The sequence below is a fragment of the Neolamprologus multifasciatus genome, chromosome 18, assembly GCF_963576455.1.
Source record: "Neolamprologus multifasciatus chromosome 18, fNeoMul1.2, whole genome shotgun sequence".
Classification (NCBI taxonomy): domain Eukaryota; kingdom Metazoa; phylum Chordata; class Actinopteri; order Cichliformes; family Cichlidae; genus Neolamprologus; species Neolamprologus multifasciatus.
This window is the reverse complement of record NC_140456.1, coordinates 23,385,803-23,413,463: the sequence shown is the minus strand read 5'-3', so window position 1 is coordinate 23,413,463 and position 27,661 is coordinate 23,385,803. Positions and strand designations below refer to the sequence as shown.

At 41.4% G+C, this 27,661-nt stretch overlaps 2 protein-coding genes and 1 long non-coding RNA gene across 7 annotated transcripts in view; 1 reads left to right on the top strand and 2 right to left on the bottom strand.

Annotated features, from left to right (window-relative positions):
* Nucleotides 1-27,661, top strand: part of LOC146497946 (SPRY domain-containing SOCS box protein 4-like) — an 83,168-nt gene that overhangs the window by 48,201 nt on the left and 7,306 nt on the right. The gene's annotated exons all lie outside the window — the stretch shown is intronic.
* LOC146497948 (uncharacterized) lies at nucleotides 10,467-12,020 on the bottom strand. Its single transcript, XR_014870857.1, has 2 exons — nucleotides 11,322-12,020; nucleotides 10,467-11,289 (listed from the first exon to the last, which is right to left on the bottom strand). It is a non-coding gene; the product is annotated as an uncharacterized LOC146497948 (long non-coding RNA).
* On the bottom strand, nucleotides 12,517-18,597 carry LOC146497947 (uncharacterized). Of its 2 annotated transcripts, XM_085141264.1 has the most exons (4): nucleotides 18,402-18,597; nucleotides 17,681-18,250; nucleotides 12,747-17,248; nucleotides 12,517-12,617 (listed from the first exon to the last, which is right to left on the bottom strand). In XM_085141264.1, the coding sequence occupies exons 2-3, from the start codon at nucleotides 17,862-17,864 to the stop codon at nucleotides 16,065-16,067; spliced, it is 1,368 nt and encodes a 455-aa protein (XP_084997390.1). In that variant the 5' UTR covers nucleotides 17,865-18,250; nucleotides 18,402-18,597; the 3' UTR covers nucleotides 12,517-12,617; nucleotides 12,747-16,064. The 2 variants fall into 2 exon arrangements, with proteins under 2 accessions (XP_084997390.1, XP_084997391.1); XM_085141265.1 differs by lacking the exon at nucleotides 18,402-18,597 and having other exon boundaries at nucleotides 17,681-18,391.

The window sequence follows — 27,661 nt, the reverse complement described above, 5'->3', positions numbered from 1 at the left end:
AATTGCAGCTGGCCAACTGGAAAATGAATCAGAAAAAAAACCCCTCTTGCCTGAACTGTATTTATTTTCTATCCTTCAGTTTAACTCCTGTTATATGTGTGCATTTAAATCTTTTAATCTCCAACCTGTCACTATTAAACATTGTTTGACTGCTTAAAAGCACCGTACCTCAGTCATTTTTCATTTATGTAGAATATTGAGTCCGTTTTAAAGCACTCGCTTCTACAATCTTACAGCCTTCATGCTGTGAAATGAGGTTTGGATGTGTGTAAAGCTTAATGCAGGGAGGAGGGTAGAGGCCCATCGTCGCAAGCCGGCTGAGATGTGTGTATGAGAGATAGACACTGACACGGCATGAAATTAAAAAAATACATATTTTTGGTCAGAGTATAAAACAGAATGAAGAAGACTCAAAAATCAGGGGATCTTGGGAAGACACTGGTTGTAGTGAGCAAGAAATATCTAACTAACTGTAACCAGTCACAGCTTTTATTAGAATACGGTCTTTATTATACAGCCATGCATTCAGAATTTCCCAAACAAAGTAAATGAAATCTCATGTGAATGTGTGCGCAAACACACAGAAACAAAAGCGTGTTTGAGAGAGGCCTAAGGTAGGGGAAGTCCGCTCGGACTACCAAATCCGTAACAATTCATTCGGTTTCTGATTCCATTCATTTGTTGCTGAGACGTCGTTTTGGGTTATTAGCGCTCCAGGCGTCGCTCTGAATTCCAAACAAAGACACCAGTGAGTGATATTTCAAGGGTGTAGTGAAAAGGTGAAGTAAACAGCCTAAAGCAGGGTCTCTTTGACGCAGGGCAGGCTGTGATTACAGTCTGTGCGGCAGCTTCTTTCAGTATCAGTTTTGGATTGAATCGGCTCGTCTGCCCTGCGGATGACTCGAATAGAGAGAATGAAGTCATAATTGCTGTCTGCCTGTGAGTAAAGGAGTGTCTGTGTGCACAGCAAACCATGATTGTGTGGTCAGCCGAAGAACAGACGTTGTTTCACCTTTTTGTTTTCTTTTTTCACGGTAATCGCTCAGGAGTGACTGTATCTAATGAGACGACCTATGAGAAGCCACCGTTGGGTTGTTTGTAAATTATTGTTGGAGGAAGAAACAACGCGATTGCCGGGTATTAAAAAGAGATTTGTTGGTGCGCCGTCTTCACGTCACCCTGTTTGCTTTTCTCATCACTCCGGCTCAGGCCCCTGTTGCTCCGTGATCGTCATTTTTGCTCCACCTGAGATCATTAATCCCATTCCTGCAGTGACACACCGGAGAGCGATGAAGCCAGCAGCACTTCAGGCTCATGGCAGTTTTTGTAAGATTGCACAAAGTGACCAGAAACGCATATGAACTTCAGTCTGCATTGTCCTGCACATGTGAGCCCTCTTCCTTCAGAGGCTTCCTCCATAAACATGTGAACTGATCTGTTTGCCAGTTAGAGTATATTTAACTTAATAGATGCTATGTTACATAAACTACATATGCAGCTAAGTTCTTTGCAACCTTAAAGGACACTCTCCTTCTTCTCCTTGGTTCTTTTTCTTCCGCTCATAGTTGTCCCTTGTCCTGTGTCTATAATTGTGCCAATTAGTGACACTTTGATTAGCTAAAATGGGAGCTTTAGCCCTGATATGTGCCATTTTCTCTCCTGTCTTTGTACTCCAGCACATATTATGCAGAATGCCACTGCAAAATCTGGCAGTTTAACACCTAATTTACAAACCACCCAGAATATAATTCCCTTTTTTCTCTGAATAATTAAATGCAGTTTCTGGGCACATATTGCTGTTATCAGCTTATAAATGCAATTTCTGGGGATGGTTTTCACTACAGTTACTTTCTTTCCTGCCGGTGAAGCCAATGTCTGCGTGGTTTTCTCACGTGGCTGAATAGTTCCCCCGTCCAACAGCTGTCATATGATTTATCCATACAGACAATTAAGCCGACCAGTCATTGTAGCATCATGGGCTGTGAGGGAAGCAAAGGGGAAAACAGGGTTGAAAAGGTTGGCGGGGGGGGAGCAGATAAGGTGGGAGAGAGAGTGACAGAATGGAAGAAAACCCAAGAGAGACGGTTACAGCTGAGAGAATTGGTAAAAGCAGGATAACATCTGCAAGTCGCAGCGAGCATACTGAAGTTTTATCAGGAGAAGGGTGGAAGCGGAGCACAAAGGCAGCGAGAGAGAAGGGCTTGCACAGTAAGGGATGTGTGACAGGCGCACAGCTGATCAGCTCTCTGAGCTGAAAAAGCTGGTATTGTTGGTATTGCAACACAAACCACAAAAGGCCACAAAAAAACACATTAAAAATGATGAAAAATGAATCTTAAAATATTAAAATGCGGAACTTTTCTTTTTGCAGCATTTCACAGACACCGGCACTACCACACGGTTTTCTCTGCCATTAATTTATACTTCACAGTCAAAATCACAACTGCCGGCTTATTCAGGATTATTCACATTCCAGCAGATCTGTCGACGTGAAGTGACCCAGTTTCTTTCTCCTGTAAGCCAGCTGAGAGCTGACACCCTGACCTCCCTCCCTCTCTCCTACTGTTTAGTCTGCATCACATGAGCTTACACACTCCAGGTCAGACCTAAACCAGCTGCAGCCACCTACTCACTAGAACTTCCCAACAGCGGTCTTAGTTGTGTCTGGGTTGTTTACATGAAGATCATGGCACCCTAAGATTCCCAGAAAGCGCGCTGTCTGTCAGTAGGAACACTTTAATTGATGTCTGTTTTTTTAGGTTCATAAATGATCAGGAATTCACTCTTTAGTAGAAAGTATTTAACCTTTCCAGAGCTTTTATAGTAATGATTGCAGTTTTTGTTCAAGTGCTGGTTTATCAGATCAAAACAAAGTCGGCACAAACTCAGTTGCCCTCCTTTGTGATATTAAGTCATGCAGATTTGGATTTCTTAGATCTGCTGCGGTTTTGAGGCGTTCCTGTCTCAGATTTCTGCAGGCGCTAAAATACGGTGAGGGTTTTTTAAAATTGTGTGTCGGTAAAAGGACAGAAATGTTTATTTTTGAAAACAGAAAAGCAACTCGTCCTCGAGGAAGTGACTACTTTCTATTGAAGTAGTTTCAAAGATCACTGTGAAGTCGAGCATTGTGGCATGTGGGAAATTTAAAGGTGGGTGTTATAAAACCACAGCATATAAAATTAAACCCAACATTTTTAATTTGGGTACTTTAGCGCTCGTTAATTTCCTCATTATTTGGCTTTTGCATGTAAATTTCACTCCAGGATGGATGGACGGGATGCCAGTATCTGAACCATTGGCATTCATGTTAGGAGCAGTGACTCAGCTTCCTGAGCTAGTGCGTGGAGTTTCGCACCAACTGCTGGCTGTGATATGTGGGTCACTGGGTTGGTGATTTAGCTTAACTTGGCTGCCAGCCTTAGGCTTGCATCCTGCTCTTTATGGTTCCCTGATATGTCTCCCTGTGCTTTTTACTGTCACATTTGCATGCATCACTGGTTTGTTTTTCTCTGTCTTGTTCGTTCGTTTCCCCCGAAGTGTTTGCTCCTTTGCACATTTAGCTATAAGCAGCTTCTTTGTAGCCCACACAATGTGGGGAGGGGGGGAAAAGAAGAAAAGTTATACTTTGTGCTTTTCTTTAAACAACTCGGCACTGATTTCTTCTAAATATTTTGATCATCCATAATTGAGAGAGCACTTTGTTTTTGCACCTGCTCTGCTAATTGTGCAAATTTTTTACTGGCTAATTTGTAGTGCCTACGCAGTAGCTTAATAGCTTGTGCAAATTGTCTCAGAAGAAGCTACGTCAACAACTGTTCTGCCTAAATTAAATGTCCTCGGTGGCTGAATGCCTCTGATATGTTCTGGGACTCTGCCTTTCTTGATATATAATATTAAGAACACCTCTGATTGGACGCTCTGACACCGCAAAACAAGATTAAATGACACAGAAAAAGCTCAAATGGAGGTTTGAAAGTGCCTCATGTTTCTTTTTCCATCCTCTGCTTTGAGATCTAAACACCCTCGGCTACAGCGGGGAACGGTGGTGTCATCTCAGTGTGCTCACAATCAAATATTTAACAGCAGAGATGAGCAGCGAAGAAGAGAAGAAAGAGGCATAGAAAACATAAAAAAATAAAACGGAGATAGACAAAGTAAAGAATTGGAGAAGAGCGGAGGGGAAACCAGCGACATGCGAGAGATAAAAGGCAAACAGAGAACATGAACTAAACAGAGCCTAAAAAGTGAGGATGGTGATTTTATTATGCTCTCTAGTGTCAAAGCTTTAAGAAAAAAGAGGCACTAAAAAGCAACAGGAGTGAGGAAGGAGAAAAAGAGAACAGAATAGAGAGAACTGAACAGATAAATATAGCTTAAAAAAAGTGCATGGAAAGTGCGATGGAGGCAGCTCTGAAATGTGGGAATAATCACAGATTGGCAGCTAGAATGAGGACTGACAGAGACAGGCTGATAAAAGGCAAAGAAGGGAAGGAGTGCTATTAGAGGTGAAGAAGACGGGAGGTGTACAGAGCGAACGAGGGCCAAATTGAAAGTCATGTCGAGCCACTGGTGTCGGTTCTGGTCACATAAACTGATAGATGATGTGGGAATCATGGAGCAGCGCTGAAACCGGGTGCTAATGAAGAGCTCCAGGGCAAACGTCGGTCTGATTAGTAAAAGGACAAGTGCTGGAATATGAATCAGTGTTTTTGACATACTCAAACACAATCTAATGCATATAACGACATTTGAGATTTTTAATCTTAATCCATGTGAATATTTCAAATATTTAGTTAAAATAATCAGTGTACAGCTGTTTATCAGTGTACTTAGCTTATCTCGAGCTGTTCCTGGGCCTAAAAATGCAATAATCTATGATCTCACAGTAATAATCACTGGCTGGCTTTTATGCAGCTTCATTCACAGAGTTTTAGAGAGAAACTGGGGTAACCTTTTCCAGGCTTAAGCTTGTCGACTTAAAATAGCTAATGACCTTACCGTAGCTAACAGCTCAACTGCTGTCGAGTGGTGCCTTTGCCCGAGTCGATTATACAACTTTAATTGAGAATCCCAAGTCCAGCATCAGTGTTTCAGTTACAGCGATGACCTGGTTCAGCTTCTGAACTTCTCAAAATAAGTGGACTATTTAAGCAGATCAGCTGCACTGCAAATTAATTGCCTACTTGTAAAACCAGATTAACTCGAGTTGTTTTTTTTAGATGGTTTCAGACTCGAGAATGACTGCGCGTCTGCTGAACTGTGCTGCGTGTCTGCAGCGAGTATGTGTCTCCTGGCTGTTTTCTGTTCCCACTTTCTTTCTTCGGCTGCTTTTTTTCCTTCTTTCTGTTTATTTCTTTTTTCTTTCATTGATTCCATCACTTTAATGGGCTCATATCGATCTACACCCCCAAGACCAGAGCCGTGCACACCTGCTCTTACTAATGTAAGAGCTGCTTGACATTAATTTTGTGTAACTTAGTGCCGGAGAAAAAGGTCAATAACAGGCAAAGAGGTATTTTAAATTCAACACAGGATGAAGTGTTACACGTGTACTTTTCACGTTGTCCACAACATTGGTGGCATTTTGCAACTTTAAAAGCACAATTATAGCTTTCCTATAGCTAACTAATGGCAAACACAGTCTGAAGTAGTCTACAGCGAGGAGACAAAAAGTCTTAAGTGCTGAATGCTTCCCTGTGAATCTGTGAATAGTCACATAGCCAAGGGAGCCGGCGCGTTAACATTTCCCCACTGTACCGCCAGTATGCGTGTTAAAAGTTCTGCTATCAGTTGTGTTGGTTTTTGTGTAAAACAGAAATGGCCCTCATGCTGAGAGAAGATGAGAGACAGACTGAATTACTGCAGAAAGAAATCACTGTGATTTCACACCTGATTATCTCCCCATTTATCCTGCCTCTCTGTCAGGACTGATCCATTTCCCCCTGTCTGTCCCGTCCTGAGCTTTTGTGTGTGTTTCGTAAGGCTTTCACCCCCCGGCATGGGATACAGAACGCTGCAGGCTTTATTAAGTGATGGCATTTTGTCATTCACACAGGGGGTCACTTTTAAGTTAACGGTTCTTACATCTTCATCCAGACATACCCGAAACAATGATGGAGAGAGCCACAGTGTGCACGGCCCACACGAACAACCCCAGAGAGACAGCTTTGTTATTTTGTACATGTTCAGACTTGGTGAAGCTACATGACGGCCTTTGGAGTTCTTATAAGAAGGCGACCCGGGCGCTCATTCAGACATGGAGCCAATATAAGATGCCATCCTTTAATGGAAAGGGGATAGACAGAACTGTAGAAACACACAAGTCCTCGTCAATTAACTTTTAAAAGTCTACTTTTAAACCAGGGAAAGGGCTTTAGGTGAATCAGTTTTGCTTTGCAGCCTCTTATGCAGCGCAGCACCAGCCACCAGACAAATTTATGCAAGCATGAGAAGCTTAGAAGCCAAAATTAGTTTTGAAAGCTCAGCAGTGGCCTTTTACAAACCCATAAATCCCATGTTTAACGCTGCCACAGACAAAACTATGACTGTGAGCCACGCTTTTCCCAGACACTGGAGCCTTGTTTGGGTGACATAGAAGAAGAAGAATACCTTAGACTGTTGCCTTTACTTGTAGGTAAATGCACAAAACTATTTGGGTGCGTGTGTAATCTTTCCACTTTAATCGAAAATAAATAAATAAAATAAACCAGAGGAATGATTTTGATAGTGTTCAGGCTCTGGTGACTCAGAACAGCATTGTTTTCATTTATTAAATCTGCCACCAACACACACAAACGCACACACAGTGAGGCCCACAGGTCTGATGTTATTAACAGGGCGATCCAATCACTTCCCGGCTTTGTAACGAAAGAGAGCAGTAATGAATGAGAGCAAGATAATCCTCCACAATCTTTGTCTCCTTCATTCTTTGTTCAGGAAGCTGTAGGCACAGCCGCTAATCAACACTTCAATTTGGCCTCCTGACATTACCAATTTACTGACAGGCTGGATTCCTTTTGTGCGCTCTCAGGGATTCAGTTCTATTTAAAGGTCTCTCGGCCCTCTCTCTGTGTCTTTTCGGCATTTTCCTCCCGGATGAATGAAACTCCCTCAGCTTATTCAACTGTTTATCAGTACATTTCCTCGACTTATTTTTTGCGGCACTGCAGAACAACTGCTGTTGCGCTCCAAGCTATTAGCCGAGTTAAAGGTACCTGAAGGCACTGATAGTCCGAACGCCACCGTCTCTCTTGTTGATCTGGATGTTTCTCCTCTGCTGTTTCCCTTGTGACATACGAAGAGGAGCTAAAGTCTGTTAAAAGCAAGCCGCACTGTTTAGATAACTTCAGATGTGTCCTGTTTGGACATCTTGTCAGAGCGATGTCATGGCTTTGGTCAAGGGTTTTGCATTAGTGTTCAGGAATCCTGGCCTTTAAAACAGCAGAGACGTGATGTAATGGATTAATTTTTATGCCCTTGGAATACCTCCTCTTAATGTTTCTAATCATGGAAAGTTGGCAGCTCTCACTTGGTCTTTAAGCAATTTCCTCATTCACACTCATGCAGTTTGCCACCTTCACACATGTGCAATCCTCTTTTGTTTGCCACCTAGCAGCTTCACTGGAGCTGTTTTGGGTGGAGTGCAGTCCTTAAAGTTGCCTCACTCTCATTTTTCTTTGACTAGCTTGTGACATTACTCATGTTTTCATAATTTCCCTGTCAGGGATTCAGCGTGCATCCACTTAAAAAGCCAGGTCACTCGTGGAAACGTAAATAAGCACTTACAGAAAACAGATGTACCGTGGCAATCTGGTCTCCCTAACACTGTTTATAAAAACAGCAGGTCCATAATCAGATTTCCCTCCTGCCCACCACCTGATTTGGAAAAAATTACACACCTATTTTAACTGTTACATTAAATTGAGATCCCAGGTCGCATTGGAAGTTCGTTTTCCTCATGTACAAGCTCGTTAGGGAACAAGCTCATTAGAAACCTTGTTATGCCGGGGTTAAACAGCCACAAAACTGAGGCTGGGGAAATTAGTTTTCTCAATTCCTCTCCACGATTTCATAAAGCTAGTTTTGTGTATACAGGACACGTATGAAATCAAGTTACAGCAGAAAACTGACTGTAACATGAGGCCATATTACTGAACTCTAAACTGTTAATTTACCATTGTGATTCGATTTGTCGTTTTCAGAGGTGAATCATCTTATCTTATCTTGCATAAACTCATAAGCATCACAACTATCCTAGCTCTAGCTAGCCAATAGGCTGTCCTAACCTCTACTTTTCTACCAGTTATCATTAGCTGTTCGAGCCAAACAACAGCACTTTTATTGTATTTACTCAACCAACCAACCATAGTGTTTGCCTCTTAATTTAGAGACTTATGGGAGAAACTAAGCGTATGTTGCAGCTACACAAAATATTATGCTTAGGAACTAAGACCTACTTTAAAGAAGCCAACCAATTTTTTTTTTGCACCACTATAAAGTGCAGGTAGCCACTGCAGTATTCCCCTGAACAACATGTGTCGCCACTCAGGCAACACAGCGTGTTGTGTGACTGATCCATAACATGCTTACTTACATCGAGTACTCTAACAACTCTCTTGCTGCTGTTTTGCTTTCATAAAGATGATAAAACGTCAAAGCTCGTGCCATGTTTTTATTTTCCACTCATTATGAGTTAATGTGTTAAATCACCAGCATCTCTTAGAGCAGCACTGATGTTGTAAATCAAAAGAAACCCAGCTGCAATAATGCACTTCAGTACTTTTGCTTGCGTCAGTTAGGTGTATCAGCGCACGTATTTAAAAGCATGCGTATGACTCAGTGTGCAGCTGGTCTGCATTCTTCATTTGTTTTGTGCTTTTTCTGTGCTCACTGAGCTCTCAAACATTGTACACACAAGACTACCATTTGCTAATGTCTACAATTAGTGTCGATTTCACAATGAAATCCAACAACTGTTGTGCTCGATGGTAACCTTGGAGACCAGCAGCGCATGCCTGTCGTGTATAAACTTCTCAGTGGCCGAAATGACTGTTCTCTTTCAAAATAAATACACAAAAAACAAATAAACACAGTTGATACGAAGCATCGAGCAGCTCTCGACTAACGCAGGTCACCGGTTGATTTGATGCTTTCACGCACGTAAAATTTACATCATGTCTTCTTTAAGCTGTTTTTTTTTAGTTTTGCTCAGTTTTTTTTAATAAAAGTTGAATGACTGTAATATATTGATGCACTTGCTCAGCTTGATTTCACTGTGCATTGAGTCAATACAAGGTAATTCTTTCAGAGTGTTTTTGCTGATGCCCTGTCTGCCCTCCAGCCGAGCGCCACAGCGGATGTGTTCTTTCATTTCGTGGCATCAGAGATCTCGGGTGATAACACTTTTGCCCGCCCAAAGATAGTTTTTCTACTGTAACTCCAGTGAAACATAATAGAAAGTGCGGCATTTGTGGCCGCGTGACCTGTCGTGTTTTAAGTGCTTTGCTTGGGAACGCTGTTGAAATCTGCTGCCAAGCATGCAAAAATTGATGGACACAGAAAAACCTACAGAGTTGTTTTCCCACATGATTCAGACACAGAAAATGTTTCTTTTAAGTGAAGAGGCATATGGGAAAAGTGTATTTGAAGCATGTTCATGCCGATATTTCACTGATGAATTGTACCATAGTCTCAAGTTTTTCTACCTGCATATATCCCTTGTATGTTAAAATTGAATTACACCAGTTTATTCAGCTCTATCTCTGTTGCTGTTTTCTTTTCATGTGATTTCAAACATTTAAATCGTTATACTGGGACAAAGTCTATATTTAATACCATAGATGCTCACCCCTCTGAAAAAAATAGTTGTGGAGCTTCAATCCACGTCCATCTTTTTTTCCCCTGACAACCAGTAGATCTCTTTATACTCGCTGCTTTCACTCTTCACTTTATCCCCTCTTTATTCCTTCTCTTCCTCTGCTGCCCTCTATGTAACTCTCTCCTAATACAGCCCATGTTTCATCTGTTACTCTTATTTCTTTAGTTATCCATCACTTCCTCTGTGTATCTAATTCTCATTGCCCCGTGGTCCCCTCACCCTCAGCTGGGCTCTGTGCCCGGGCGGTTACTGTAGCTCTGCTGTGATCTGGTCCAAGCCCACACTGCTTGCCTGTCCTCCGTCATACGCTTTGACTGCAGAAGTTACATTTGAGGAACAAAATGTTCAGTTGAGGCTGTCAGAGATATGTAATCCTACTTTAATTAAAGTGTTGTGTAGAAATAGTTACTTAGTATTTCAGATGCTTGACTAACAATATACCATCAGATGCTGGTGTGTAAACCGAATGGTGACTCACTCGGTCACAGTGTGATGTAATTCTCGGTTCTGTAAATTTATATTTTATGTTCAGTTTATGACTCAGCTTCCAAGAAGAACAGATAGTGACAAAAGTTTGTCAGTGCACTCTAATCTTGTGAGTGGGTGTGTGATGGATGGCTGTAATGGAGTAAAGATCCACAGCGGAGTGCATCAGAGCAAAAAAATAGCCGAAAAAGTCACCTTGCACTGAATCGTTTTAGAGCATGAAGCGGCACCGTGGGTCGTCTCAGCTCAGCGGTGTTAAGCCGACTAGCGTATGACTTGTTTATGAGCCCGAAGCTAGGGGGGAGGTGAGTGAGTAAATGGAGACATGCCAGAAAAATCCTTGAACAGTGTGTGAGAGGGCTGTATGGCCTCACATAAACTACAGTTATATGCAGCATTCACTCTTCCATTACTAGCTCATCTCTTTTATCTAGAAAACACAGCTAGTGTCTTTGTTTTGCTTGTCACGTCATGCACGGATACAAGGCTGCATAAGCACACAGCAGTGCCTCAGCAAAGAGAGGAAAGACTCTTTTAGAAGAGGACAGAACCGCATTAATCAGATCAGTCGGACACTTTTGCATTTACGTGAGCATTTATGTAATTATGACTTATGTGCGTGTTGGTTAGTAACAATTTCTTTTTTGTAGTTGGCAGAGTATCATTTTCAGCTGGGGTCAAATAAGCTCACTGGTTTTGTCTGTCTGTCAGTCTCTTCTAGACTGAGCTAATCACATCTTGAAAGCACCTTTGTACCAGTGAGGAAACAAGAATGGACTTCAGCATCAAGGTCAACAAAAGCTGTGGCTTTTTTTTGTAGACTTGCTGAGAAAGACAAAAAAGCTGCAACTTATGCACTTTGTAACATCAAGGTATAGTTTTTTGTTAAAGGGCCAAAGATGTGGTTTACTAGCTCCTCGAGCTTACTAGCATGTAGTAAGCTCCTCGAGCTTACTACATGATAACCTAGGCCAGGTTATCATGTAAAACTGTATCTCAACGACTGTGGTGAGTGCTTTGTGATCATGGGAAGAAACAATAGAAAAAGAATACGAGAAAATTAGCAGCTTTGATTCAGTTCACTTTTTTTGTTTCTTTGTTATCCTGGTGGCTGCAAAAGTTTTAGCAGTTCTGTGAAACTTTTAAGTGATGGTAGCGACAACGAGCGGTATCAGAAACCTCTAATGAGTCCATTTATCAACCAGAATGTGGGACATGTGTGGAGACCAGGGGTGTCAAACTCACTTGTAGTTCATGTGTCACATACAGGCTGATTTTATCTCAAGCGCACTGCAGCTTGAGGTCAGTTAAGAAAAAAAAAAAGTCTCAACAATTCGTCTGTTTCTCCACATTCAGTCGCTGTAATCACAAAGAACCGATATTGGACGTCAAAGAAACACATTAACCTCACACCTCTGCTTAACGGTCTTACTTCGGTGTGGTATGGCCGGTCATGGGTAATGTCTAAAGTTTTAGACCTCAAATTAACACTCTGACACCTTCATTATTAATGACTTGCAACACCATGCTTTTTGGTGCAAAATACAGAGAAGTACAGAAGAAGTTTTCACGCTTTTTTCACCCACCTTTGCAAAGCTAAACGTCTCAAAAATAGGGTTTTAGGAACCAAAGGCAGGACACTGAGGCAAGAAATAAAGCCTAAACAAGGAGCCTCAACATGATCCTAAACGAAGATCATGAAAATAACTAGAGGGGTATACTACAAAGGCGGCTCAATAAAGCCAGGCTTTCCTACTCCAGTCAGAGATAATGGGCATCACAACAGCAATTATCAGGTCTCTGTCAAGTCGGGCTTTCTGTTTCAGTCTCTGTCTGCTCGCATGAATGGGGGCGTTTCACACGTCATATGAGTCTTCTTTCACACAAAATGATCCTTATGAGTGCCGCCTACTTCAGTCGCAGATGTTATCAGGTAATGATAATAAAATGGCGTTTAAAAAAAATCTATAAAAACATAAAAAATAATACAGCAACTGTAAGGAAGAGGACTCCCTTACTACATTTATATTATATTATCTGTATAGCACTTTAGAGCACACCTTTCACTTTATTAAAAGCACCATATCAAGCACTTTATTTGGCATTGCACTTTAAGCATGGATTTGCACAGTAAAACATTTGCACACAAGAAGTTTAAATATTTATTGACTATTTATTGGGAATTTTAAAATCAGTTGGTAGCCTTATTTCAGATCCTGCACAGCTGCTCCTCATCAAGGAATGTGGTGGTTGTCTGTCAGGAGAAAAGAATGGTGATTGAAATTGTGATTAAGGTTTACCAGTAAGGAAAACTAATGCAAATGTGTGTGTGAAAACTAGAGATAAAGGTGGTGCAAATAAGTGTAAGATAATGATTACTCACCTTTCTTGCCTGTGTCCTCTTCAAGGTGTTTGGGCAAATGTTTCCCCAGGGGTCCAAACACCATTTAAAGGTTCCGGGAGGGACCATTGGTAAAGAGAGTGTGGTGAATCTTTTTGTGCTTGGGTTTCTGGGTTTTTATAATATTGGGTTTGGGGTAACATTAAAGTGTGAAATATTTATTAATATGTAAATGTGAAATGTATTTATTTATTCTTATTGATATATTGTATACTGTGGTGGAAGGTTGGGATTTAATAACTTACCTGAGAGTGGAATAATGGTTTAGTCTGTGACAGCTGAACATATTTAAGGCTGCCAGTTGTCATTAGAGGGTAGATTTTTGTGCTGTGAAGAAGCTCGACAAGTTAATTATTGTAAGGAGAGCTGTATAGAAAATAAATACTTTTTGTTCCACTACACTTGCCTTACTCCATCTCACTGTGTTTCCAGCCGCTAAGGGCCGCCCTGTTACAGCAACACAGTTACAAACAAGACAAAAGGTTAATGCTGCCAGAAATCACAGAGTGAGAAAATAAGCAATTGAGTTTGAGTTATTTGAATGCTGATCGTGCTCTCAGTGCTGCTGTTTGTTTCTAATGTGACAGCTGAACAGGTATTCATCGCGTGTGTGTTGTTTTTACATGACCAGCTCGCCTAGTCATGTAAAAAGATGGGCACTTTTGTCACACAGACAAGCTCAACATAGATTGCTAACCCATTAATCTTGCTTCACAGTAAACCCCTCTGAAGAGGACGATCTGACTACGGATACGCAGGGGATTAATTGGAGACTTTTAAAGGATTAGGCATATTTGAACAAAATCAAAGGTTCTAAAAAAGATCAAAAGAGATGTACGGGGAAAACCAGCAATCACAGCAAAACAGGAAAAACTCAAATGTGAGATAATTACCACAGAGACAAGACGACTAACATTAAACGTTAGTTAGGGGAGATGCTATGTTAGATGTTAGGGAAACACTGTTGTAGTCATGACTATGTCATTTGAGGTGAGCACTAGCATTTAAGTACACGCTGAGCCTGACATTGACAGTGAGTCTGTGCAGATATACTAAAGCTGAGTTTGTGACCGGGCTACAGCTTTATCGGACGCCACTCATGCCTCTTGCTGCTCGAGTGGAGCACATTCCAGCGCTAAAAGTCAAAGATATTTCAGCTTTTAGCTCACCAGCGCTGCACATTAAATGGGTTGTCAGTTGTTTCATAGCAACAGCAGTGGCCTAGACGAGTGCTCACCTCAAGCAGCTATTGGAGCCAGACAAATAAAAAGTGCAGAGGGTTATTTATAGCTGCACGTCATTCACTATATTACTATTAAAGGTGAACGCCATTCCAATTCTTCTGTTTAATAATTTCACTTTACTGTACTGTACTCTTTAACATTTCACAGGCACCTCTTATGCTGAAGTGTGGACTCCTGACCAATAGCGATCTGCTATTACATAACACAGATTGCAGATAAACCTTTGATTCTCTAATTGGCAACTATAGGTATTGTGTAATTCCCAAAACACTTTGTTCCCAGGCACTGTTTGTCTTGATAAGGAATTTCACGGCACATTTAAAGCTGATAGTGCTCACCCAACCGTGTGTCAGACTTCATCTTGTGCAACGAAGTCCAATAAAAATCATAACAAGGTATCAAATTCCAGATGAGCTGCAGTTTCGTCAGAGATGTCAACACAGAGACTTTGAAGGAGGAACTTTACTGTGTTATCAAATAGAAGATTACTGGCAGCAGTTACGCGCTAACAATTTTGTCAGCTCTACGAACACGGCTGCGGGGTCAGCTGAAAGCTTTTATTGTTGGACCGACTGATTCGAAAAGTCGTGCTTTTTGGAAAATTAAAACTTTCAGTCGTGCTGTGAGTGCAAGTGAGTTTGTATGTTAGGGCCCACCATTCATCCTAAAATAACTGGTTTTAATGGGCCTCTGACATCAATGTTCAGAGGTAGCAAGGAGGGTTAGTTTTAAAGCAATCTCTATTAAAAGGGGTTTATGACATTTTGTATTTAAACTCGTAAACTCGATCGCTGATAGATCACACAGTCTGCCCGGGAAGAGGTGACTGCTGAAAGCATCTGGTGTAACGTTTGGTTCCAGTGAAGCTCTGTAAACACAAATCTCAGCAGCTCATGTCTGGAGACAGCAGACTTCTTGGACCAAATTAATATCACAGCAGCTTTCTGTATCTAATTAAAAGAAGCGGCAGGACGAAAACAAATGCAGTGTCTGCACGCTCACTAATTAATACAGTGTTGAATATCTTTGTATTGCTTCAAAAATGGTAAAAGACTGAAAATATTTTTCTTAACAATCTGAACAGTCTGGAGCTCTCCTAATGAAATATTTATCTGAATATGTGCATTTGAAATGCCCTTTTCTGGTCACGCCTGGTGTCTTGGGCAGACAGTGACCTCGCTGCTTACGGCACAAATGACCTCGCACGGCATCATGACCGTGAGCCAGAGATGAGAATTAACAGTCTGTCAGTCGAAGAGAGACGGCAATCCCCTGAAGCCAATTGACAGTTTGCTGAGATTTAATGAAATGGGTGGCACACCACACGTCCCTCGGCTTAGGCTGAAAACCTCCAATGGAGTGACAATGATTGCCTCAATTTTATTTACAAATTGAAAATCTAAAAATATAAAAGGGGAAAATAATGAGAGCGGTGTTAAGAAAGCATCCTCCTTTATCAGAGTTCATCCGCTAACTTTTTCTCCAGATAGCAGAGTTGCTTTATTTGTGTCTGTTTACCCCAAGAAGGGAAATTGGATTTTAATTACTCGAGTGCAAGAGTGCTGCAAATATTTTTTAAAATTAGGAACTGTTGCAACAGTTTGGAGATGTGCATAATTAGAAAAGTGAGGACTGAAATCACAGTGTCTCACATTCCTGATGATTTTAGAAGCAGACTGGTATATGTGCAGTTATAACCAATGGAACCAATGACTGCAATGCAAATGGAAAAACAAAAAAACAACAGTATTTATTTATTGACTTGATACCATTTTAGTCCTTTAAATACACTCGGTGAGTAGTTTGACATTTTTTTGGGACATACACTTCCTTCCCACTCTCATGTCTATACTAAATATAAATGTGAAGCCAGTTGGCTCAGCTTTGTGAAGGCAGTCTTTGTGAACGGCCTGTGGCTGCGTGTAGGTCTGTGAAGAGCCGGATTTATTCTCTTGTTTATTTCTCATGGGTGATCACATGACAGTTTTTGTTTTTGTTACAGCACACGAGAGTAAATGACCAGATGTTGTTGTTGGAGTTGGTGGTTATTACTGCCTTAGGCCAGCCTCCTGATTGGCTTTAAAACTAACCTTGGACCTCCACTGGGCCAACATGAAGTCACTGTTCCAGTCTTTACTTCAGTGTTCTCCTCATCCAGCTGCCCCCTCATCTTTTCTCTCTCCTCCTCTTCTTCTCTTTCCCCCCCGCTCTCAGAGCTCGTATTCCACCTCTCCTCCTCACTGCTCAGTCTCATCAGCTCCACCTCGACTCCCTCTTCTCTCTCTTCCCCTGTGTTTATCTCCCTCTGCACACATCCCTCCTTGTTCTCTAGCTCTTTCTTTCGGCTTTGTTCCTGCTCTTCAGCCTCCAAACTCGGCTGTTGTTCTGGCTCCACTTCTGCCTTTGTCTCTGCCGTCTTTTGTTTTCTCCTCGCACTTCCCACTTCTGTCTGCGCCTCGAGCAAAGCTCTCAGCTGCTGCTCTCTGCGTTTCCATTCCTCCTCCAGCCTTTGGTACATGTGAAAGGAGAAGTGCCACCCCCCGTTCTCCTCCAGCATATCCTCCACTTTGCTCAGCAGCTCTCTCACTTGCTGCTGCTCTCCTTCTCGTCTCCTATCCAGCTCGCCTCCGGTGCTCACCCCTCGTGCTTCTTTGTCAGTTTTCTTCAGCCAAGTCCATTCCTGTCTCCTTCCACTTCTGTTCACCTCCTGCTTTAGTCCCCCCTGCGTGCAATTAACAGCTGCCTTGTTATCCAGCACATGGTATCGATAGTGACATTTCTCCATCAGCCACTTCAGAGCAGGGCCACCTGTTTGGATGTGCTCCTGTACGCTGCAGCCTTTTTCTTTTAGCAAGTCTCCAAAAGTGAACAACACCATCGTGTGTCTCCAGACAGCAGAGGTGAGGATTTCCATCCTTCTCTCTACTGCTTTCCTCTCAGACTCGCTAAAGTCCATAAGAGGAATCACTAACAGAACCACATGAGGTCCCTCAGTTCCACACAGCGATAATGCTCTCAGGAGTTCAATTTTCTCCTCTTTGGGAACAAAGTCCTCAGATGTTCCCCAGCCCTGTGCATCCACCACGGTCAAATGGCGTCCAGCAGTGACAGCACCAGCTGCTGCACTGGCCCCTCCTCCTCTCGTGTCAAAAACCCGCCCTCGACCCAACAGGGTGTTACCCGTGGAGCTCTTCCCTGTCCTCCTGGGACCAAGCAGCAAAGCTTTGAGTGCGCGTGATGCTGTTGGAAAGCAAAGGGCAAGAAAACTTTGAATCCAAAGGCCTGAGTTCAGTGTGCTTGTTATAGATTTGTCAATTACTAAAGTCAAGAAAGGTAGAGTGCAGTGAGTGGCAGGAGTGACTCATACTCGCCCACTTGTAATCATATTTTACACCTCATAAATCATATCCATTTCACTGTCTTGGAGAGATTTGAAACAACACTCAGGCTTTTCTGCATCTTTCTTCCCTTCAGTGTTTTGCACACTGGAGGTTTGTTACTAACAGATGCCTGCTGTTATCTGTAACAGCAAAACAATATCTGAAAAACTAAAGCCCGCTCAGTCAAAACGTCTTAGATTTGCCTGCAGAAATGTTTATTATTATTATTATTATTTTTTAACTTTTGTGAAATCTCGTCACAAATACGCCTTCTAGGATTGCAATTACTTACTTGCATGCATAGGTGTGTTCCACCAGCTGTCCATTGCAGGTGATTTCCAGATGTAGCTAGTATAAGTTTCCTCCATATCAACTTTGGTACCACAGCGGGGATTCCTGAATCCAGCTTCCCAGGACAAACAGCCTGTAACATGAAGAGTGTTGAACAGTGCAGTCTGGCAGAGCGGATACTCCATCCACTTATGAAGTTTGACAAAGGCACCTCCCAGTTTTTATTGCTCTCTTGATATTCCTGAGAATCATTAAACCATCAAATCGTTTATGATTCCCGTCAAGTTTGTTTTGAACAATTTTTAGTTTTTTAACTTTTTGTTTTCGCTGTTCGGTGGATTTTGAAATTTGTTTATTTACTACGCCAAGATTTAAATATACAATAATGTACAAGCAGTGTTGTTGCATTACAGCATAATGGAGATGGTAAGCTTGCATCAATTAAATGTGAATGGCTTCCTGTATGTAGGGACACTGCAGTAGAAGCTGCGGCACAATAACAGCATGCGCAGATTTACTATAAGCGATCGAATGTAGGTTTACATGTTTTACGTGCATAACTTTCTAAAAACTGCCAGTCTGCCCCAGGGCAGCTGTGGCTACAACTGTAGCTTGCCTCCACCAGTGTATGAATGTGAGAGTGAATGAATAGTGGAATTTTAAAGCGCTTTGAGGGCCCCGAAAAGCGCTATATAAATACAATCCATTATTATTATTAAAACGTTTTAATACTTAAGTTGACGCATTTTTTCTATAAAGGCTAAAACGAATCCTTCGTATTACTGCTATTTTTGTTTTTGTCTTAATAAATTATTAATATATGAAGTGGTAAACATCCTCATCACCTGAATTAAAAAAGTTCATTTCATTGACAGATTGCTCATCGACTTACTCACCCCGCTTTACTTCCGTTTTGTTTTTTGTTTTTTTGTCTTACAGGTTTTATCATTTTACAGTTTGTTTTGATCATAAACCTCTCTGTCTCTGCTGCGTAATGTCCGGGCTCACGTGCCGTGCGTCTCTAACCTTAATCTGAGCACGTGCACCTCACAGATAACGGTGTACTCGGACTGTGAACATGTGCCTGCAATTTTGTGTCAGCCTGTGTTGTTTTTGTGCGTGAGCAGCAGCACTATTGATTGTTACAGTTTTCCATTATCTAAAGCTAAAGTCAGCACAGCTAAACTTAACATGATATCAGAATGATCAGTAATAGTATATTATAAGGCTCTGAAACCTGAGATGTGTTGCATTTCTCCTTTAAAATGGTCTTGCTCACAGTTTAGTCCATTGTGCTGGATGAGCATGGACTTGCTGAGTTCAGCAGCATTTTGTGTTCTAGGTGCAAATAGAGGCGCAACATTAAAGATAATCAAGTGAAGATATTTTAACTTTTCTTGTAAATTAGCTGATTTCTAAATTAAAACCACAGAGGTGGATTACAATCCCAGGTTAGATTCCACGGTTTAGTCTCCATCCCTTCTGTCTCTCTTATCTCTCTGTTTTTGCACCTGATCCCCTTTTTTGTTTTGCACCTGATGCTTCTGTGTCTGTGTGTGTGTGTTTGTGTCTGTCTGTGTGTGTGTGCTGGGGGAATCCATGCTCTGACCTGAGAGGTTAAGCCAGTGAAGGATCAGCTGGGTTTTAGCTCAGTCTGTTTCTATTAGGTCGGTGGCAAAGGAGTGCCTGCTGAATGTGTGCACGTGTAAGAACTCATGTTTATTTACAGGAAGTGTCAATGCCTGTGTGTGTGTGGGATGATCCTTGAGTTGCCTTGAGGCTACAGGAACAGCAGCAGCCTTTTCTGCACGTATGCTGTCCCCAAACTTCCCTCGCTTCTTCTTCTTCTTTTTTTTAATTTGTTTTGAACTTTGATCTGCTTCTTCTTCTACTGCTTTGTTTTTCTCCCTCTGTCTTCCTTCTTTTCGTCTGGCACGCACACAAACACACAGCGACCTTCCTAATTGTGTATATAATTAGGTTACCCTCTCTAATGAGGCTGCCCATCTTTGAGATTCTGAAATAGTGTTTACACAGGACATTACATCTGTTAATGTGCTAAAGCCAGGCACTCTCTGTCTAGGTTTGTTTAATTATTCAGTTGTTTTAAAAGCATTTATCCACAAGAAAGAGATTATGGACTCTGCTATAATCCATTGATTGGTTTGTTACAGGGAACGCCAGCTTTCTATTATCACAGCCATAGTGAGCAGTAGGAGGAATACACTGATATAGCAGATGTTGGTGTCTGAACCATAGAAACATTCCCAGTAGCACCAGCCAATCATTTATACAGTTATTCAGTCTTTCTGTGAATTTGTTATTTTTGTTGCATCTTTGGTATTTTCTCATCTAAATAGAGATTTTTTTATATCCACGTTTACATTAATATCCTTATTAATTAGTTAATAATATGCCACAGATACTCCTTGTCATCTGTTCTCTCCGGCTGTTCCTCTATCCATCTACTCTTTTAAGCTGGAGCCTATACAAGCTGTTATAGGACACCCTGCGCAGTTTACAACTGTAGCACACTCAGATTAGATATGTGTGTAAGTGATCCAGTGTCATCGTGTTACTCAGTAAGTTGTTGTGAACTGCACCATTTCACACCATTAACACATGTTTTCGGCCACTGGGCTATTGTAAGTACGACTTTAACGGCATTTTATGAAAACCATGGCTAATTAGCTAAATGCTAACGAGGTTAATGGGAACAGTAAGACTAAATTGAAGCAGTAAGAGTTAAATTCAAGCAGAAAAGTAGCTAAAAGATGCTAAAATGCTGTGTAGACTGGTTATTCTGGCTTGAAGTAATAATGTCCTTAACATATCTTACACAGGTTAAATGCACAGTTTCAAAAATCCCGAGTCTTCAGTCTCTTTACACACAAGGTCTGGGTCTCTTAATTTAAGATGTTCTTAGTAAATTATGCCAAAATTGAGATTTGTATGACTAAAGCCGCCTTCCTGCAGTTCAAGGAGATCTGAGGGTCAGACAGGCGCACTGTGCTCTGTCCCTACCTATTTATCACTCTCACTCCGTCGAGTCCACCCTTCCCTCTTATCTCACGACCTCTTCACATCTTTCTCTGCTTCATCTACTTTGCTCTTTTTACCTCTTCTTCACCCCTTCCCTTGCTCCCTTTATTCTTGCCTGCCGCTCTCTTACATTTTCTGTTCTTCCCTCTCTCTTATCTCTCTGCCTGCCTTCCCAGAGGAGACAGTAAACAGTGGATTTACAGTAATGGTAAAAAGAGAGCAGGGCTTAAAAAAGAAACCCCACTGTGGCTTGTATTACCACCAGCTCCGCTGTACCGGCCAGCTCTGCCCACAGTGCCCATCTTTCTGCGTGACACTAATGTGGCCGGTAAAACGTGAGTCATACCACAGACGATTTAAAGTTACCCAAGAAGGAGTTTGCTCTAGGAGGACTTGAAACACAAAGGATTTTCACATCCTTCTCTCCTAAGTCTGTGTGGGACGGGCTTAGAACAACTTTGTTTGTAGCCATTAGTCCTCCCACCCCGTGGCTGCATCCCCCCACCCCCCATTTTTTTAGTATGAAAGCGTTTTCTAACAAATCCTCCATGGATTGTTGCAACATTGCAGCATTAGTTCTGCACAGTGGCGTCTTCAGTGTGTCCTAAAGTGTGATAGCAGATACAGGATGCCACCGGAGGTACATTAGTAACTTCTCTCCATGTCTGTGAAGGATGTTTGGCAAAGTTCAGTTTCTAGTGTTTGCAGAGGAGTCGGAGAATAAAGAAACACCCCCCGCTAATCCTCGTCTTTGCTGTTTTTGTTTTTGTTGTGAGGTTTGAATCTGGTTATTTTATACAAATTCTCTTTGTTGTGTCATAACGAATAATTTAAACCCACTTTCTCATTACTGGCTAGGCTCAGATTTGTCAATTTAAATATTTATAAGCTGTTTTTTACTGCACTGCTCGCCTCCCAGAAGATCTAAGCAGGCTTTATATTTAATATTCTGCACTGATTTGTTCTACATACAATGTGAAAGTCACACTCTTGGGGGGGAAGCATATAGTAAAAGCAATGCACTGAGACTCAGACCGGGCGGGAAGCTGCGCAGCAGGGCTGTTAAAACAAGGGAAGTATCTGATAGACCGGATTTTAAATGGGATAAAGATTCAGCAACTTGAGAATCAATTTTTTCTTTCTGTCTCGAAACAGCCTCACACTTAAAGCTTCCGTGTCGTGATAATCTGCTGACTTTCTGGTTTGATGTAGGCAGAAACTTGGCCCACTATTAGAAAGATTTAAAATATGTAAAAAGTAGTTTAACCCCTTGGCATATCAAGCCTTATGTTTAGGCTTGAGGACAAGAAACAGCACGGGAATGACTCCAGTCCGGCCCACTGAACGACTCTGGAAAACTCTGGACTTAAAAATCTATTTTAATAATTTTTATGGGTGCTTTTTTTCCTTGGCTGATAAAGACCTCTCCCATGGCCATTCATTATACATCAAAGTACTTAAGTAAAAAATAAAAATTAAATGTCAAAATGACTATTAAATGACCATAGGCTATAGAAACCTTTTTCTTTTGGGCCACAATCCTGTTTTATAATTACAGCAAAGTGTGGGAAATGAGCTGCCAGGACGGTTTTGATAATTTTTCACATTTTTTTCTCACATTTTAAGCCCAAAGAACCACACTTTTAATCATTGAAGAAAAACTAACATATACTGTTGAAATTGCACTTCTTTTGTTATATTAAGACTTCTGTAGTTTCACTGGTCCAGCCCACAGTTGATCAATATGGGCTTTATGTGGTCCACGATGTAATTTGAGTTTGTCATGCATTTACATTAACTGTAAAATGTGATCCTCACGTTGTCGTGTCTGCGTGTGCACGAGAAGTACTGCCGCAAAAACACCACAGAGATGGTTTAGAGTCGTTTGGTATCTATGGAAAGATTCTGCAAATACTTTTACGACCTTGCCCATGAGCTCGAGTGAAGGTTGAGTATACAGATGGGCTTGATCTGGTGCATATGTAATCGGGCCGTGAAGCGTGGTCACGTAGCGATCACGCGAACACTCATGGGCCAAAGATCAATATGTTGACAGGCTTTTGAAGTTTTTAGTTTTCAGGGATGTAAATATGTTTTTCTGCCAGAACCTCAAAGAATCTCATCAGCACGTTATATGCACTGTGAATGTAAGCAACCTTACACAGCCTTTTCTACAAGGGGAAAATAGAAGCGTAAATTAGCAAGGAGGATATTTAAATCAGAAAGTCAAAAGTTATGGTAATTATCTTCTGTATTAAAATGTACTTAAGATCAGTACCCACCCCTGCCATGTACTTGAGTGGACTTATTTGCCCTTGAGCGAGCTCAAAGCCTGTGCATGTGGACGTGCGTGTGCATTCTGTATTTGTTTTTTTCACACCGTTCGAGTGTTTCTGATCTTTTGTGATTTGGGGGATGTGTGTCTGTTTGCCACTTTGATTTCCTGCATTTGTGTTTCCCTCGGTAATGTGTGCTCTTTGCATCCGTTTTTCTACCTGTCAACATTTTTGCGAGACAGTTTGTGCGTTTCCTGTGGTTTTGTTTTTGTATTTCATGTTAACAGGAAAACAGTCTGCGGCTATGTGATAGTTTGGTTTTAGATTAGGAGAGGGGGAAAAAACCCAGCAGGTGTGACATATATCAAGGGGTCACATTATGTTGTTACTCTGTGTATATGTACACAAACTTAGGAGCAAGCTTTGGGATTTTGCATCAGCCCACATTCTAGCTCTGCCACCATGTGAAAACCTTGCAACTGCAAGTTTATTCATTTTCATATTGTATTGGCTTTAATTAAAGGATTAAAGGATTACATGCTCCTCTAAATTCTTCAACCTCTTGGGCTTAGAAAGCACTTCCTAAACAAACTGGATAATGATTAAAAACTGCACTGTCATCAGGCACAATGCAGACCTGTTTTTTTTTCTGTCTCTTGTTGACATTTTGAGATAATGCTGCTCTCACCCAACAGCAATAAATTCTTATATGCCAGGAAAGATCAAACACGGTGACCTTAGAGGGTATGAAGAGGGAAGAGGATAAAATTTTGAGTGTGAAAGTGGAAGCAGAGAAGAAAGCAAGCAGAGCGGCTTCTCCTTTGCGGATAGAAGAGCATCGCCGGAGAAAAGAGCGGAGAGGTGTATTGTTACAGATGAGATGAAGCCGTGGCAAATGGAGGGAGGAAGACTTGGGGGAGAGACAAAGGAAAGGATCATGTTTTAGTTAGACGTTTCCTCTCTGTGTAATGCGTGCATCTGTCTTCTCCACCCACTTTGGTTTATGCAGTTTGTGGTTTTACACAACTTAGTTAACTGCTAAATAATGCTGGGAAAATAGCATGCAAGTATAAATGTGGTCACCAAAAGGAGGAAATTTGGTTTCTTCAGTGACCACAACCCTACATTAGTGCTCCTTAACACTGCTGAGATGCAACCTCCCAGAAATCTAAGTATATATATATATGTTGTGTTGATTAGCACCTAGTTAAACCTCTGTGCAATAAAACGTAATAGGGTTTAAAGTGTAAAGCTTGCTTATCTTGCTAATGCAATAGCCAGTGTTCACAGCTCTGACAGTACATGAACTCAAGAAGTCTTCTGTGTTTCCTGCGTTTCAGTAAAAGAAGCTTCTTCTCAGTTTCACTCATGATAGCAGAGCAGTGCAGTTACTGCATCGCGCAAGCATAAACGCAGCCAGCGCTCATACCTTCAGTGGTTTCTTATATCACTTCAGTTTCAGCACTCTCTAATTCCTCTTTATCAACATTCAAATCACATGAAGTGATGTCACTGCACTGCCGTCCGTTCAGTTCAGTTCAGTTCAGGTTGAACACTGATTGGTTGAAAAGTGACGGAAAGGGAACAACACCAAGAGTTCACCATGAACAGGAAAAGTGTGAAGTAACATTTTTAAAAATATATCATGAGAAGCACAGATGGTGGCTGAAGTGGGTCATTTTCACTATTTTTAACACTCGGGTCCACCACAGCTCTTTGTATGTTATCACTTTACTCTTCTCTGCATCTGGAAAAATGACCAACAACAACACAAGCAGGAAGTCCACAGACCAGTTGTTTGTAACAGCGGTGTTAATTTTGTCAGAAAACTGATTCAGTGTGAGTCACAGTCTAAAATGTGATTTAGTTTTAGTCATAATTTAGAGAGCCAAATTCTTTTAGTTTAAATCGACTACATATCAGAAGATTATAGTAGACCGTATCTAAAGTTGATTCAGTGGACTAAAATATAAAGTGTAGAGATTTGCAGTGTGCACACAGATTTATTTTCCTGTTTATCAAATGCAAATTGTGTCCACATGTCGACCCTTCTGTTCCTCCCAACAAGTGTTGACATTTCGTCGCATTTTCATGAGAAGCAGGCAGCTAGTTGTGCCCAGCCTCCTACCCCGTTTCTCAGCGGCAGATCAAATCAAGCACATCCAACCTTACTGCAAGAAGAGAGCACTTCTGATTGGATGACTTTAAAACTCAAGACTTGTCCCACTTTTCTGCATAGCTTTGACATTATCTCTCCAAAACACTTCCATCTAATTTTTATTCCTCGACAAAAGTATCTGTACACATTATCCTAGTTTGTCCTCGTGCGTTAGTTTTTATTCAGTTGCTGTTTTTGTCAGCAAGAAAAAGCGGCCGTTGATGAAAACCTTGATGTACTTAACACCGTGACAGTAAAAAAAGCTACAACTCTGCAGAACCATATTTCCCCTCATGATTCGGTAAGGGTCGCATGAGCCGAGGTGTGAATCGAGTCGAGGACTTTACGGTCAGAAGAGCCAAAGTGTGGTCGCACCTCGGCTGGAACTCCCCGTTAGACTTGAGAAATTGATGAAGGTTCTCAGATGAGTGCCTGGAATTCAAATGGATAAGACCTTTGTGGCCCTTGTGTGCTGCTTCACCACAACCCACGAGGACAGAAAGGGGACTGAGATGACTCAGTACGCGGTGAAATAATGTAACACAAAAGCTGCATCCTGTTGGTTTCCTTACTGAAAAGCATAGTGGTTTATGTGGGTCTGTGTGATGACAGCATCTTGTTATTGCAGTGTTAGGCTAACAAAAGCTTTAAGACAAACAAGCATGATACAGACATATCTGCCACATCATCCAAGCAGATATTTGTTGGTTTTACGTGCACAATAACATTTAAAACATCCATTAATCAGTATTAACTAGCTAAACTTGCTTGCTTGCTTGATTCCAGTCAGAGGGAAATATAAGCAAACTTTTCCACCCAGATGTTAAATGTAATGTTGGAAGTTTTTTCATTTTCTGTCAGCACTTGTAGGCGTTACAAAGCTGTGTAGGTAGTCGATGATGCCATTTCCTTCAGAGCGGGCTCTCAAATGTGAGACAGCTAAAACTGTGAGAAACGCCCAAACAGAGTGTTAAAGCTTTGTTACCAGAAATATATTCAAAAGGTTTCACCAAAAAACAAAAAAATAGACAGCAGCTGCAGGTCACCGTGGTGGTTTTTTTTCCCTGAGACACAATACTGAAAAGTATTTCCTCCTGCCTCAGACCCTTTTTTCCTAGCGTTTCAGCATTCATCTGTCTGTCAGAATTTATTCAGCATCTGCTCGTCCCCTCAGGTCAGTTTTTACATCCATCATAAAAGTAATGCTGCTGTTGCCATTTTCACCCTCTCTCCTATTATCATTTTCTACAGACAATAAATTGTGCTCTCCGTCGCTGTGCGCCGCATCTCATTACAGGCGCCATGTCCCACTGTGTGCCCCTATTACTGCTTGTTCCCATCGCATCAGACCCAGGGTCTCCATTCATATCCATATAAAATGTCTAATCAGGGAACAAGTTCCAGACTGGCTGGGGTCGCGTCACACGTCGCATCAATCTGATATCGTCTAGTTACTTTCATCAGTAAACCATCTCACTGAATGTTCAATGAGGTTTGACTTCTTTGTAGAAAATAGATGAGATTGTGGAGGAAGTAAAAGCAGCTGAAAGGTTGCGGGTTTGATTCCCAGCGCACACAGTCCGTGTTATAGACTCAATTTGGAAAGCAGACCGCTGAAGGAAATCACTTTTCCGATGTAATTGGACTTCAGGTGATATATTGGCAATATTTAGCGATGATATTCACTCCTGCAGCGGTTCAAAGCGTGATTCTTCTTGTGTAATGACACAGAGGGAAATTACCTACTACTCACTGTCCGCACTGAATCTCCTTATGAGCTTCTCTAAACACTCGAGGAGAAGCTTATAGGATAAAACACGATGGAAAATGTGTCATTAAGAATGAAATCTTGTCATTACTACACTAAGCTTTCCCACTGAAGTTATTAAGCCAAACTAATTACTTCTGTAATGCAATACAAGGCTATTATACACATCTGGAGGGCGTCTAATGATTTATGTGCCTTTTTTTCCCCCAGCTTATAGTAAATAGCAGCCGCACAACCACCTAGAGCAAGCATAATAATATGAGCAGGCACTTGTGTTATATCTCCTATTGAGCCCACACCTTTGATTTATTGGCCTATAAATACCTCATACACTGTAAAAGATTATATAAGAGTGTCAAATATCAGTGTGATATGAATGCTAATGATACGTGTACATTTACCTACTGGAGTGCTTAAAAAATAAATAAACTGTTACTGCTTTCAAGTTGTTTCTGTCTAAAAGCCTCCTCAGGCACCAGTGTAGCTCACCTGATTCACCTGTGTGCTGCAAGGCTGTTGGAAAATCCCAATTGGACCCTGGGCCATTTGTTTGCTCTCTTACCTTTCCCACCTACTCTGAAACTGTCCTGTCATTAATAAAGACCAAACATAGAAAAATAATAAAATAAAAAGACTTTCTAGGATGTTTTGTAGCTGTAAGGCATTTTAATGCACCATGGTTATCATTCACCTGATTCACTGTCAATCTTTAGGCTTTATTGCAAAGGAATTAAAAAT